The 14,197-nt window shown below is 42.4% G+C and overlaps 1 protein-coding gene across 1 annotated transcript in view; it reads left to right on the forward strand.

Annotated features, from left to right (window-relative positions):
* Window positions 1-10,165, forward strand: part of CDH6 (cadherin 6) — a 181,687-nt gene extending 171,522 nt beyond the window's left edge. Inside the window, exon 12 of the mRNA XM_081206328.1 lies at window positions 1,211-10,165. Within this exon, the coding sequence (XP_081062454.1) occupies window positions 1,211-1,701 (491 nt within the window). The 3' untranslated portion in view covers window positions 1,702-10,165. The remainder of the gene's footprint in view (window positions 1-1,210) is intronic.
* Window positions 10,166-14,197: the final 4,032 nt, after the last annotated feature.

Consider the following 14,197-nt stretch of genomic DNA (forward strand, 5'->3'; position numbering starts at 1 on the left):
GTTTAGAATTTATAGTTGATGAATGATAGCAGCTGTGGTCTCAGGGCACTTCAGCCCTCTGTCCGCATCTTATGCAACCCTCAACACATTTGGAAGTTCCTTCCTTCCTTCCTTCCTTCCTTCACTTCCTTTCCTTTTTGTTTGTTTCCTCATTATTCCTGGCTCTTAAAAAACGTCCCCCTTTCTTTCTGTGTGATTTTCAAACATTTAGAAAGGACAGTACAGTGGTACCTCGGTTTAAGAACAGCCCTGTTTACGAACAATTCGGTTTACAGACTCTGCAAAACCGGAAGTAGTGTCCCGGTTTGAGAACTTTAGCTCGGTCTGAGAACAGAATCTGAATGGTGGAAGGGCACCGGCGGCGGGAGGCCTCATTAGGGAAAGCGCGCCTCAGTTTAAGAATGGTTTCAGTTTAAGAATGGACTTCCGGAACGGATTAAGTTCATAAACCGATGTACCACTGTATTTTTATTTAATAAAAATAACTTGATGCCTTTTTAAAAGAACTTTATTTACTGGTCATATTTATTTATCTATCTATATCCTTGTACGCTGTATAAAGAGGTGAATTAAAATTAGGAACTGCAACACATGTTCCTTATTGTTTTATCAAGGAAAGGGGGGACACCCAATTTTTACTTTTCTCACCTATAATACAGCTAATGTGGCATTTCACCTGGAAAGGTGCACTCTCTGGCTCTCTGTGTGTGAATAATAACAATAATAATATACCACCATATACCCAGAGGTCTCAGGGTGTTCCCTTAAATACATTCCAAAGCATTTCTAGCATTCAGCATTAGTCATTTTAAGAGACAACTTTTTCCTTTCCTTTCCTTTCCATGTGCCTTGAAATTGTACTTGTGATTTCATAAGGATCATTTCCACGCTGCACAAAGTAAAACAAAAACCAAAACCCCAAAGCAACATCTACCGCTGACAAAAAATAACTGCTCTTCATCTTACTTCAAGCTTGAAATCTGGTTTCCTGCTAATGTTTACCCTCCCTGCAACCCCCAGTGCTCACAGTAGGATTGGCTGCAGTGTGAGAGACTATGGATTTGTAATGGGCAGTTTAACAGAGTTTCTTATAAAAGACAACGTTCGAGCAACACATATATTGCCCATTCTATTTTTGTTCTTAATTGGGCGGCAAATGAACTCCTCCTCCTCAGCATTCACCGACACTGCTTCTTGTTTTTCTTTCCAGTTACAGTGGTGCTGTTTGCAGCCTTGAGACGGCAACGGAAGAAAGAGCCTTTGATCATTTCCAAAGAGGACATCCGAGACAACATTGTCAGTTACAATGACGAAGGTGGCGGAGAGGAAGACACCCAAGCGTTTGATATTGGCACGCTGCGGAACCCTGAAGCCATAGAAGACAATAAACTGCGACGAGACATTGTGCCAGAAGCACTTTTCGTGCCGCGCCGGACTCCAGTGGCGCGGGATAACACCGACGTCAGAGATTTCATTAGCCAAAGGTTAAAGGAGAATGATTCGGATCCAACAGCGCCCCCTTATGACTCATTAGCAACCTACGCATATGAAGGCAATGGCTCTGTGGCAGATTCCCTCAGCTCCTTGGAGTCGGTGACCACGGATGGAGACCAGGACTACGATTACCTCAGTGACTGGGGTCCGCGGTTTAAAAAGTTGGCCGACATGTACGGTGGAGCGGACAGCGACAAAGACTCTTAATATGTTGCCTTTTTTTCCATTTTCAAGAAACAGCATTGAAATGTGTGGCATTGCTACGTCTTTCTATTTATCCACAGTTATTTGAAAGGGTCCTCTACCAGTTCGAATAGTTTCCGTGACTGCAGTCTTTGTGGATCCAATGTCATCCCCTCCAACCCCCAAATATAATTTGACCGTTCAAGAGGCAAATAATGTGGTGGGTGGAGGTGGGTGGGGAAGAAAACTCCCTTATTTTCTGTGCACCCTGTATACCAAAACAGTCAAAGAGGCACAATGGCAGGGAGATGGAGGGACAATGGAAACGGAATAACGGTTTTAACTTGTTCTACTTTATCTTCTAAATTGGATTATCTTACTGTTATATTTCACCAAATAATCTCACTGTATTTTAATTACGCAGCTCAGACATGTTTTCCGCAGATTATGTCTTGAAACACCCCATGGTAAGGAAGCATTGTGGCTTAGCTTAAACATTATAGCAAAAGGAGGGGTGTGTGTAGCTCTTTTAAAAGCCACAATCTGCCGGCAAGGAATATTTAAAAGGATCTAGTGGCCATTCAAGCACCAGTGTCAGTTTTGAACTGGTCACTTGGTTCAAAGTATTAAAGTGGTGGTGGACAATCAAGAGATGGGGAAGAAGGGGGGGGGGGACTTACTAGGTTCGTTGTGTGTGACCATAACAGTGCACCAGAAATGACACAATATTTGAAATATTGTGTTCCTGGAAACCGACCAACCAAATAGCGTGTGTTCAGTAATACATATCAGGGATAGCCAAAAGTGGTGGCTTCTAGATTTTAGACTCCAACTCACATCAACTCCAGACAACATAACCAAGGGTAATGAGATTTGTAGTCCATCAAAATCTGGAGGACACCACGTTGATTACTTCTGACATGTATCAAGGAAGGAAGAGGCATAAGGTTGAAAATGCACATGGAGTTGGATTCAGACGTGTTAATCTGCACCCAACCCATAACACATAACGAGAGCTCCCTGTGTACATTCGGTGAGTTCCATTTCATATTGCTCCGTTCCTAAGCATACCAGCAGATTGAAATCTAACTGTCTTACCCCTCTCCCTGCTTCCTTGCTTGCCTGGCCACTGCTATTCCCTCCTCCTATTGAAGCAAAGGATTCTGCTCCTGAGTGCTTGGGAAGGATGTGACAGCCAGGGATGTTGTATTACATCCAGCTAAGTCATACTCAAGAGTAGACCCATGGAAATCAACAGGCTTAAGTTAGAACTTAAGGTAATGGGGTTATACCCTGTGCTAGCCTTACTCAGAGTTAAGCCCATTGAAGCTAACCTTAGGTTCATTTATTCCAATGGATCTACTCCATTGCATACAACCCACAGATTTCAATGGGCCTACTCTGAGTATGACTTACTAGAATACAATCCTTTGTTTCCCAACAAGAGGTGGTGGTGGAGGAGAAAGAGGTAGCAGCAATGATGACAGGGGCAAGCCAGCAAGCAGAAAGGTCACTTCTGGTACAATCTCCACCTTGCCAAAATCAGTGAGAGCCTGGTCATTCGTTTCAGCATGGACCAGTGTTGGCGCATGGAAGGGGAGGATTGAATGCATGACTCAGCTACCGCTGTTAAGCCAGACAGCAGCCTTGGTGGGTGTGCACATTGATTGTGAGGAGCATCAAAGGTGGGTTTTCATGGAGGTGGTGTCCAGGACAGTGCCAAACATTTTGAAGGATGGAGATCTCTCTGTTTACTTTTGTCAGCTGAGGTGGGACCCAAGATAACCACGTCAGCTTTAAAAGCCAATCAGAAAAGCAAGAGAGAGCAAGGACCGGGAGCTGACACTATAGTTGGTTGAAGCTCATTAAGCAGAAAGATATTTCTGAGATAAATAGGAGAGCTTTGGCTGATGTCAAATACTCGAAGATCCTTTGTAGAACTCTGGAAGAATGGCTTGGTCATTCACTTGGTGTGGACAACATGACCAACATAGCTAACAGCACTCGAGCTGACCTCAAGAGCTCTTTGCTTTAGCTAATGGCAGCATTTTAAAAATAATTTTAATAATTTGTCCTTTTTTGCATTATAGTAGACGCGCTCTTAATTAATTAACGACAATAATTACGTAGTTTCACATGATTTTATGACTTGCGCTTTTTGTTTAGATAGTTAACGTTAGAGTGCTTAGAGTACAGCCGATGTATATAGGCAGGGGGAGATTCAAAATTCTTTGGGTAAAGGGTGCCACTAATTTTTCATCTCTGTAGATCCTGGCTAAAGTATCTGTCATAGCCACAGTAGTACCTGCCAGATTGGGAGGCAGGTGGAGTGTGGAAAGAGAGAGATGGGGAATAGCACAGCTCTCACCCGTATGCGGTTTGTAAAAGGCATCCAGAAAAGGCCTTATCTATCACTAGAACTGCCGGCGGGAACTTTTCAAGGGACCTCAGACAGATGTAAGAACAGGTCTGTCTTGTTATGCTGCACCGAAGGTACTAAACCATTATCACAGAAAGTCAGCTTAACAGTATAGCCCTCTGCATGTCTACTCAGAAGTAACTGAGTTCAAGTCAGTCTTACCTCAATCCCGGATAAGTGTGTATAGGATTGCACTCTACATGTACCTAAGAATTTAAGCCATGGACGCAAGATAGGTATGGTTAGATTTCTCCAATTACAGCTACATCTGGAGGATGGTAATCCTAAAATTTTGTGCTTACAATGCTACCAATCCCCCGCAACCCAATATTTATTTGCCAAAGGACAGAGGTACGGTTCTGAGGTTACATTTATTTACAGTGGTACCTCATAAACAGAACAGCCCTGTTTATGAACTATTCGGTTTATGAACTCCGCAAAACTGGAAGTAGTGTCCCGTTTTGTGAACTTTACCTCAGTTTAAGAACGGAATCTGAATGGTGGAAGGGCACCGGTGGTGGGAGGCCTCATTAGGGAAAGCGCACCTCGGTTTAAGAACAGTTTTGGTTTAAGATTAAGTTCGTAAACTGAGGTACCACTGTACTAGCATCCTAAAAGAATATGGTGCAAGAACTGCCATAGATGCAATTCTTTACTATGACAAAGCTCCCAGAGGAAACATTTTCTCTTGGTTCCCAAACAGATTCACTAGACTTATGTTGTCACAGTCATAGCTAACCATTTGAATTTGTTTTAGACTTGTTTCTTTTTATTACCCACCAATGCACCTAATTTTCCATTTGTGTCTTTGGCTGGAGATGGACAATAGTGAGTTTCTCCTACGGAGATTTGAGAGTGTTTAGAAAGAGGGTTCATGTACATTTCACATTCATGCCACTTGGCAATTTTTATTTGCGGGGGGGGGGGTTGTTTCAAAAAACCCACTAAGCCAGTTTCAGCAAAGACAACAATACGACAAAAGAAATGCTTATACACTAGAAGTGAAACCTCTCTTAAACCACATCCAGGTCTCTTGAAAGCTATTGTCAATCTTCTGACTTTAAGATGCAAGTATAAGAATCATAGATTAGCAGGTTCCGTCCACAATCAGGCCTGAAGCTGCCTCTTTACATTGTACAGCATACAAGATGCAGAAGGAATCCGCTAGATGCCATTACAGATTTATTTTACTTTGTAATATCTTAAAAGTTTGTGTGCATAACATACACAGCTGTGAATAAGTTGACCAAACGAGACATTTCGCGATTACTGCTCTCAATGCAGTAGTTTTAAAATGCAAAGTGCTTCGTTATGGATTGAAATGAAACAGCAAATATTAGGAGTAAAAGTAAGCGAGGTTGCTTTGAAGACCAGTCCAAAGGTTTGCCCTATTCTATGCGGAAGAGCAGATCAGTGCTGAAAATGATAGAAGGGCTTTGCGTTTTGCAATTCAGAAAGACCCATCCAAATTCCCAATGCCTTCTCAAATAAAAGCTCCATTTATCTCAACTTGGGAGAATTCGGCAATTCATTTTCTCTCCTTCATTGGAGGTTTTTAAGCAGAGGTTGGGTGGCCATGGATCCTTTGGCTGAGATTCTCGCCTTGTAGGGGGCTGGATTAGATGACTCTCAAGATGTAAAATCTGGACATCAGGACTAGCAGTACGATGAGAAACTAGCAAGCAGAGGTCAGGGTGAGGCTTGTGAAAGGAGCTGAAAGAAATTACAAGCAATCAAATGGGTGAAACAGAAGACACAAACCAAGTGTTTTCTGGGAGACTGAACTCCAACCGCTATCTGCTAACCATCTTGCTGGGACCTCTTCCTGCTTCCTTTTACAGGAAATGATGAAAAGCCAATGGCGCCAGACCTGGCAAACATTACCCTATGTCAGGAAGTGCGAAACCTGCAACTCTCTAGATGACATGGGACTCCCAGTGGTCAGCCCTGATGGGAGTTGTAGTTCAGCAACATTTCCCACCCCTGCCATATGTGATGTTCCCCAAAAGCAAGTAGGGCAGGAGACAGGAATGATTGCTGATAGTTTCTGGAGTGAGAACACCAACGGGAACATTTGAAATCTCTTTTGGAATTGAGAGCGGCTAGATGTGGTAGTTGGCCAAAACTCACCATCTTGAGTATTGAACAGGCCATAGGAACTGGTTTTGCCTTAAAAACGGCACTGTGTCAAATGCGCCACCGAGGCTTAAGAGGTTGAGTGGATTGTATGAACAAGTGTTGATTGTACTTTTTCTCCTGATGTAGCAAATTCTCTTTGATGGCTTAAGTTGATTTAGCCAGGATTAGCAACACTAATACTGTGGCACTTTGATGGCTTAAGTAGCGTGCGACCCTCATCCCGGGAATCAGTGACACTAAGTAGCAGGCGATTCGCGCCAGAACTTTGCATTTTATTGACAAAGTGTTTTGCCTCGTCAATAAAATGACAGTAAGTCACCCACAGCTTGTGCATAGATATTCTATAAACTATTTAACATACTGGCATCAAAATTAAGATGCCGAACTGAATTTTAAAAATGAATTACAGCGTTCTCTGAAGGCTGACATATTATGCATTAATCACCTAAGGTTTTCTCCTATCCGTGCAATTTACAAGCATGGAATTTTATTTTATTTTATTTTAATAAATAGCATTAATTTGGCATCAGTTCACACTTCGTTGATATATGACTAAGGCTTTATATTTCCCCCCAAAGTGCAATGGAAAGCAACATTCTGTGAGCAAAGATTTTTATGTCTCGAGTGCCAGGATGGAGTGATAAGAACAGAAATTGCAACAGTATATTCTCGCGCTATATTTGATGAAGTATCTGAAGAAACAGTGATTGGCAGAAACTGGGAGTTGACGCCCAAGTAAAGGGGGTTAGGACTGCAGACTAAGGAGGCAATTCTATACATGCCTATCTGGACAGCAAGCCTCCATGAATGCAATAAAACGTCTGAGTAGACATACATAGGGGTTGCATGGTAGCCCATGGAGAGGAAATAAAGAGTGGCTATATAATCAATACCTGCAGCATTTCAGCCTGCTCATCTTAATGTCTTGTCTGGCCAACTCAGAATGAATTGGGTTAATTCACTCTGCTCATGCGATGATATGACCCAGGAGCCATATCTGGAATGGCAGACATTTTAGACTGTGATCTTAAGCATCTTTCCTTGGAGTGAGTGGAGTGGAGCCAGTGTGGTGTAGTGGTTAAGAGCAGTGGACTCGTAATCTGGTGAACTGGGTTCGCTTCCCCGCTCCTCCACATGCAGCTGCTGGGTGACCTTGGGCTAGTCACACTTCTCTGAAGTCTCTCAGCCCCACTCACCTCACAGAGTGTTTGTTGTGGAGGAGGAAGGGAAAGGAGAATGTTAGCCGCTTTGAGACTCCTTAGGGTAGTGATAAAGCGGGATATCAAATCCAAACGCCTCTTCTTTTTCTACTTCTGCTGAGGTTAGGACTGGGGTGAGGTTAGGACTGGGGTGTTTGCGTACTTTTTGAGAAGAGATCAGCCTTCTTGAGCATGGATACATAAATGAGCCATCGTATGCATGCTAAAATGTCTTCTCTAAAAACTCAACTGCTTATTTTGTGGGGTTGACCCTCATTCTAGATCATAATATTTATTTCCGGGTCATGTCACCACCCGCTAAGAGATAAATAATGGTTCTCCAGAGAGTCCCTTATTTTGAATTTTTAAAATGTGATTACCCATCACTTGCTCAGCGACTGCCGAGATCTCAAGACGCAGAGGGGAGAAAAACACATATTGATTAAAAAGAGTTGCTAATGATAAGCATTATGGAAATAGCCAAGTAGCTATTATGAGATTTGTGTGTAAATGAATTAAGGGGGAAAGGAGAAAGCAGTGTCTGAAATCATACGTGATGCTGTTAGCAGCTTGAAGGCTTTCTAAAGAGGAAAATGCAGTAGCTGGCGTAATTATTAGCAGTGAATGAAGCAAGTTGTTATTTTTATGTCATTGATTTCTTACATTCCCTACGCTGGCAGATTAATTTAGGCACCGCTGAGACAATCTTTGACACACCAACACTTTGCAAAAGTATGCTGAAGGTCTCATCCAACAACTGTCTATCCAAAACTCTCCTTAAAGCAAAAGAGGTCATAATTATCCATTGATGTTTAACACACACACACACAAACACTTTTTGTCGGGGAGGTGAAGGCAGAAGTTTGAGGGCATATATGGGAAAGATAACAGAAAATAAATTGTAAGAAAAGATCTCATGGAAGGCAGACTGAGCATCGATGAAGGTTGCCAACTTTTTTATTGACTCTTGCTCTTGTGTCTTTAAGACTAGCCTGAATTGCACAGGCATTAGGTGACAATGTTCTTCTGTATGCCATGATAATCTTCACCTACCAATTTCTCAAGGTCAAGCTGCTGTTTCACAGGTCCAGATCAATTTCCCCTCCTGGCCATTTGGTAATCCTAGCGTTGGCCAGGAAAGCAGATGTGCCACGGAATTTCACATGGAATTGGAATTTGGCGAGGTTTTAAATCTTGTGTGCTTCAGAGAGGTTTCAGAAATATGTCTTCTAACTTCCCAGATATATTGGAGGCCAAAAAACGGGGGGGGGGCAGTGTCATATATAGCAAGAGAACCCTTTCGCCTCCCTGGGCACTTGGTCTTTCCTACAAGACTGCACTATTTATGTAAATACATCCGGATACACTTTCTATTATAAGCTTTTAGTTTTCTAAAATCTTTTAGTTTAGTGTTTATTAAAAATGTATAGGATTCTTAGGCATTCAGGTACAAACAATTAAAGGGGGAGGGAAACCACACAGCAAACATGAAGGTATTTTGATTCCAACAAAACTTTGAGAGAGAGAGAAAACTTCTTCAAAACACTGTATATTCTGTGATTTGAATTACGATGGGATTTGCTTTTTTCTGCTTTCATGGCCTTATAATAGCTGCAACGTGCATCTCAACCACATTCTGCGGGGGCTACACGAATTGGGCAAATGCCTATTGTGATCTGCGCATATAAAACCCTTCAAAATAAATGGCCTTTTCCGTATGGATTTCTTTTAATTGAAACCAATAGGCCCAAGGATAAAATAGGGCAGATGCTGTTCCTTCTATGTGACCATTTTTGTTTGCACTTCTTTCCTTTTTTTTTAAGGGGGATGGGGAGGAGATGGAAACCAGAATGGGAACCCTGGCTAGATAGCGCAGGGGAACAGTTGGTTTTAGCTGTATCCCAGCCAGGGAGACATACTGCTGCCCTCATGGTGTAGACAAAGGATTATTACTGGGATTTATGGGCCTCAATCTTTGATGGCACGAAATGACAATAGATTGCAGTGCCTCTGAGCATGTGCAGAATGCATTTCCTGCCACCGTTGCTGTGCATCTGTGGAGAAGAGGAAGGGGATGTTTTCTAGACAGATTGGACCCCTGACACGCACCTCTAGATCTTTCAGTTCAATGGAGAATGGGCTGATCAGCTTGATTTCAACCCATATGCTGGCCATCCTCCAGCCATTGAAGCTGTTTTAAGACCCATCCAGCCTCAATGGCTGCTGCACATGGGCACTGCAGCAAAATAAGATAAAAATGGAGGATGCTCGCCTCTCAAAGCGGAATTGCGAACATTTTATCAGCCTAGCCTTGGCCACTGCTTTGGATCGTAAGTCAACACAGTTTCCTTTCCACTGATTAAATCAAGAGGGATCAGACAGCAAGTTGGAATAATGATCCTTGCAATCCTGTGCACACTTACCCCTGAGTAAGCTCCTCTGGAGATGGTGAGACTTGCTTCCGACGCAGAGAGGATTGTGCCCGAAGATTCCCTTCTGCTTCTGGTGTGATTCTCTTTATTTCACCTTTTCCCCATGATGTGGATTTCCCTTTCCCAGACCTACTTGCCTGTTATATTTCTCGTTCAATGTAATGTTTTCCCCGCTTCATTTGTTTGAGCAGTAATTTCTCACACATACACAACAAGAAGTGAATTTACCTTTTTTGAAAATCAATTTTTGTAACAAGTTATTTATATGATACTACTAAATAAACTGGTTTTTTTTCTAACCTGCTTTTTTAAAATAACTTATTTCAACAGAGGGGTTTGGATATAAACAATTAACGTTAACCAAGGATAAAGGACCAAGCAAGACCAATACAAAAACCCAAATGCAAGAAAAGACAGGCTGATACCTATGCACATTTACCTAAGGTTAAGTCCTACTGAACGCAACTGAATTTACATCTGAGCAGATAAGTACAGGCTGGACATATTCAGTTTCTTTTGATACTGGACCTTGATACCAGACCTTGTGGTGTAGGTCAAGCAATAAACAAGTCCTCTTCTACGTTTCCGAGCACAATTCAAAGTGTTGGTGTTGACCTTTAAAGCCCTAAACGGCCTTGGCCCAGTATACCTGAAGGAGCGTCTCCACCCCCATCATTCTGCCCGGACGCTGAGGTCCAGCGCCGAGGGCCTTCTGGTGGTTCCCTCATTGCAAGAAGCAAAGCTACAGGGAACCAGGCAGAGGGCTTTCTCGGTAGTGGTGCCCGCCCTGTGGAATGCCCTCCCATCAGATGTCAAAGAGATAAACAACTACCTGACATTCAGAAGACATCTTAAGGCAGCCCTGTTCAGGGAAGTTTTTAATGTATGATAGATTAGTGCATTTTTGCTCTTTGTGGAAGCCGCCCCGAGTGGCTGGGGAAACCCAGCCAGATGGGCGGGGTACAAATAAATTATTATTATTATTATTATTATTATTATTATTATTATTATTATTATTATTATTAACTCACAAACCCTCATAGAATCATAGGGACCACTAAGATCATCTAGTCCAACCCCCTGCAATACAGGAAAGTGGGTCTTGAACCCACAACCCTGGGATTAAGAGTCTCAAATGCTCTACCATCTGAGCTAGCCCAGAGCTTAAACTAATGTCACAATAGGCATTTAGCTATTTTTCAGAAGAACCTGAAAGACCTGTTGGGTTAATAGTATGAGATGCCATACTTGTCAAGTAGAAGGTACTCTTGAGTCTTTATACAACTCTGAGACTTGAGACAACTTATTTATTCACTCCATGTACAAGCAATATCTCAAACATAATTTTGCTTGCATCCCAAGCTAAAACCACTTACAGGTCAGGGCTCAGACAGGCTGTTTCCATATGTATGCTTCCTAATTAACCAATGAATTATTATTGTTTTCCGATTGCTTTCTTCTTAAGCATCTGTTTTTCCTTATATCACTCAACAAGATTGCTCTCTTGTACAGGGTCAGCAAGTAGCACAGTTGTGTCTCTCAGGACGCAATTCAAGGTTTTGTTTTGTTCCAAAGGCTTGACTGGCTCCCACTTATTCCTTGTTTTCGCTGCTGGAATCAACATTTGGCTTCCTTTCTGAAGTTATTAGCAGCTACAAATTGCTAGGACCAGAGCCCTCCAGATGTTGATAGACTCCTGCTCTCATCGGTCTTCCCCTGACAAGAAGATGCCACAGTGTGAAGAGTGCGCAAGCAGACTATCTGTTGCACAACCGATAGACAGAAGAAGCTGACAGCCCTATTTAGAAACCTTGAACTGCCTCTCCAGGCATTAGTCTCACGTTTTTTTAAAATGTCCATCACACATTGCAGTACATAGGCATAATAGCCAAAGTGCAACAGATGTGCAAAACATTTGAACAACATTTAACAACGAACTAAACCTCTGACTGCTGATCTTTACATAGCCAAAACACCACCCCTATACAGTGGTACCTCGGGTTAAGAACTTAATTCATTCTGGAGGTCTGTTCTTAACCTGAAACTGTTCTTAACCTAAGGTATCACTTTAGCTAATGGGGCCTCCCGCTGCCGCTGCGCCATTTCTGTTCTCATCCTGAAGCAAAGTTCTTAACCCGAGGTAATATTTATGGGATTAGCGGAGCCTGTAACCTGAAGCGTCTGTAACCTGAAGCATCTGTAACCCGAGGTATCACTGTATAAGAAGGAGGGATTAGTAGACTCAGGGAAATTCAATGTTTGCAGAAGTATGAAAACAATTTCAGGGAAACAATTGTGGGTGGGTGGATAGGAGCTGAGCATGCTTAGCATGGAATGGTGGAGGTCAGGAAACAAAGGGGATGCAGTAGAAATATAGGAATATCCTGGAAAAGGACTGGCTGGCATCCTTAATGGGAAAACTCCACTCTGCAATGTTTTGTCATGGGTCCAGCTTGTCCTTTCTGTTACTCTTCCTTTCGTCACACTTATACTTGCTCTCTCAGATCAGAAAGAGGCGAACAACATATTAATATTCTCTGTGAAACTGCGGAAATATTTCCCTAAATATTCACTTCGTTGAAAAAATAATTTAAAAAGTCTCTATCTGGAACTCCCAAATGGTGAAGAAGGTGCGATAAATGCAGAGGTGTCCACAGAAACGTGGTCGCAGGCTATAATAATAGCTGTGAAATGTATTCCATTTCCCATAAGAACTGCTTTGAGTTGGCAAGGCTCCTGGCCTTGAAGAACTGCGAGGCGTACGAAATTCAACAGGGGAGCCACTTCCTGGCACTCAGAGGCAGTGACAGAGCAAGCTCCATAGGCCTGCTATGCATCCATTAAAAGAAACAGGATCCGAGCCAGAAAAATAAGTCCACAACCTTAACCAGGATGGCATACATTTCTTGAGCCATCAATACACTGCTGATATTCCGGAGAACGCAGCTTCTTCTCGTTCCCTCTTTCCCTAATATCAGTGGATGGTGTTCTCCCTGCTACCCAGACACTGAAAGATGACGGCCGCAAATTTCATGTGAGGGAATGAATACCTTTCACACACACACCCCAGTTATTTCTCCAGCTACTTTGTGAAAGAAAAGCAGCTGCGGGGGGGGGGGGGCAGGAAGCATTATTTTGAACAGAAAACAACCGGTGACAACGTGCGATACCTCACTCGAATGTGGCTGGTTTGGATTTATTTATTATCTTAAAATGCAACCAAAGAAAGTGAAGCTTCACCCTAAGCTGCATTAATACATTTCTGAAATACAAAACATGACCTATGCTGAATGTTCAAGACACAATACATGTATTTTTCCCCTTCTCCCGAGTGAAAGGCTGTCCAGAATGCTTCCTATTTGTACCTTTCAAATTTTATCTGTATAAAAGGACAGGAGCTCTTTTGTATTGCAGCATAAATGCATACACACAGCTCTCTACACATAGAAGGTTAATGATAATAAAGCCGGTGGATTTTGTGTGTGTGTGTGTTTTGTCCAGGCTGAGTAAGTGGGTATTTTTTTGGTAGCATTCCAAACATTAAAATGTGCACACATTCAGAGGAAGTGGTTGAGATGCCCACTCTGCCTGAAAACATTGAGAAAAGAATTCTTGTTTCCTTTTCCTCGCAAAGGGAAGAAACAATGGCCTTGCAGAGCCCAATCTTTAAAGATTTCTGATGAGATTTATATGGCAGAAAGAGCTCTCAGAGGCAAATCAATATAACTAAGTACAGTGCTCGGTTACAATCATAGACACTGATCAAGAAAAGTGGCTGCGTCTTAACGGGCCTGTCATTTTCTTTTATCGTTGCGCAGGGTTGCCAGGGCATTGAACGTGACATTGAAAACGATACAGACCAAGCAGCAGAAGGCAAGAAGGAATGGGCCACCGGCTAGGAAAAGGAGAGTTTTCTAATTGGACTAAGGTCCAGAGATTGGGCAACTCCAGATGAGATGAACAAGGAATCCTGATATGCACCGTGCATTACGGGCAAAACACAAAATCCCCAATCCCAGATTTTTCTCCCAACACAGATGCACATGTTTTGAATTATGCTCCCAAGGGAGAATCTGCCAGTGGAAGAGGGTGCTTAATCTGACCCTCACCCAGCAATTGTTCCTTGCAAATTGCTCTCCCCAGAAAATTGATTGATTGATTGATTGAATTTATATACCACCCTATACCCAGAGGTCTCAGGGTGGTTCACAGAAAAGATCAACATAAAAACCACAATATATATAATCAGAATAAAAACAACAACCCAATAACACACACCCCAAAGAGCCACATTTTGGAAGGATATAGGATGTCAATCAGATCAACCAAAG

This window comes from Podarcis bocagei (genome assembly GCF_964188305.1).
Source record: "Podarcis bocagei genome assembly, chromosome: 8".
Classification (NCBI taxonomy): domain Eukaryota; kingdom Metazoa; phylum Chordata; class Lepidosauria; order Squamata; family Lacertidae; genus Podarcis; species Podarcis bocagei.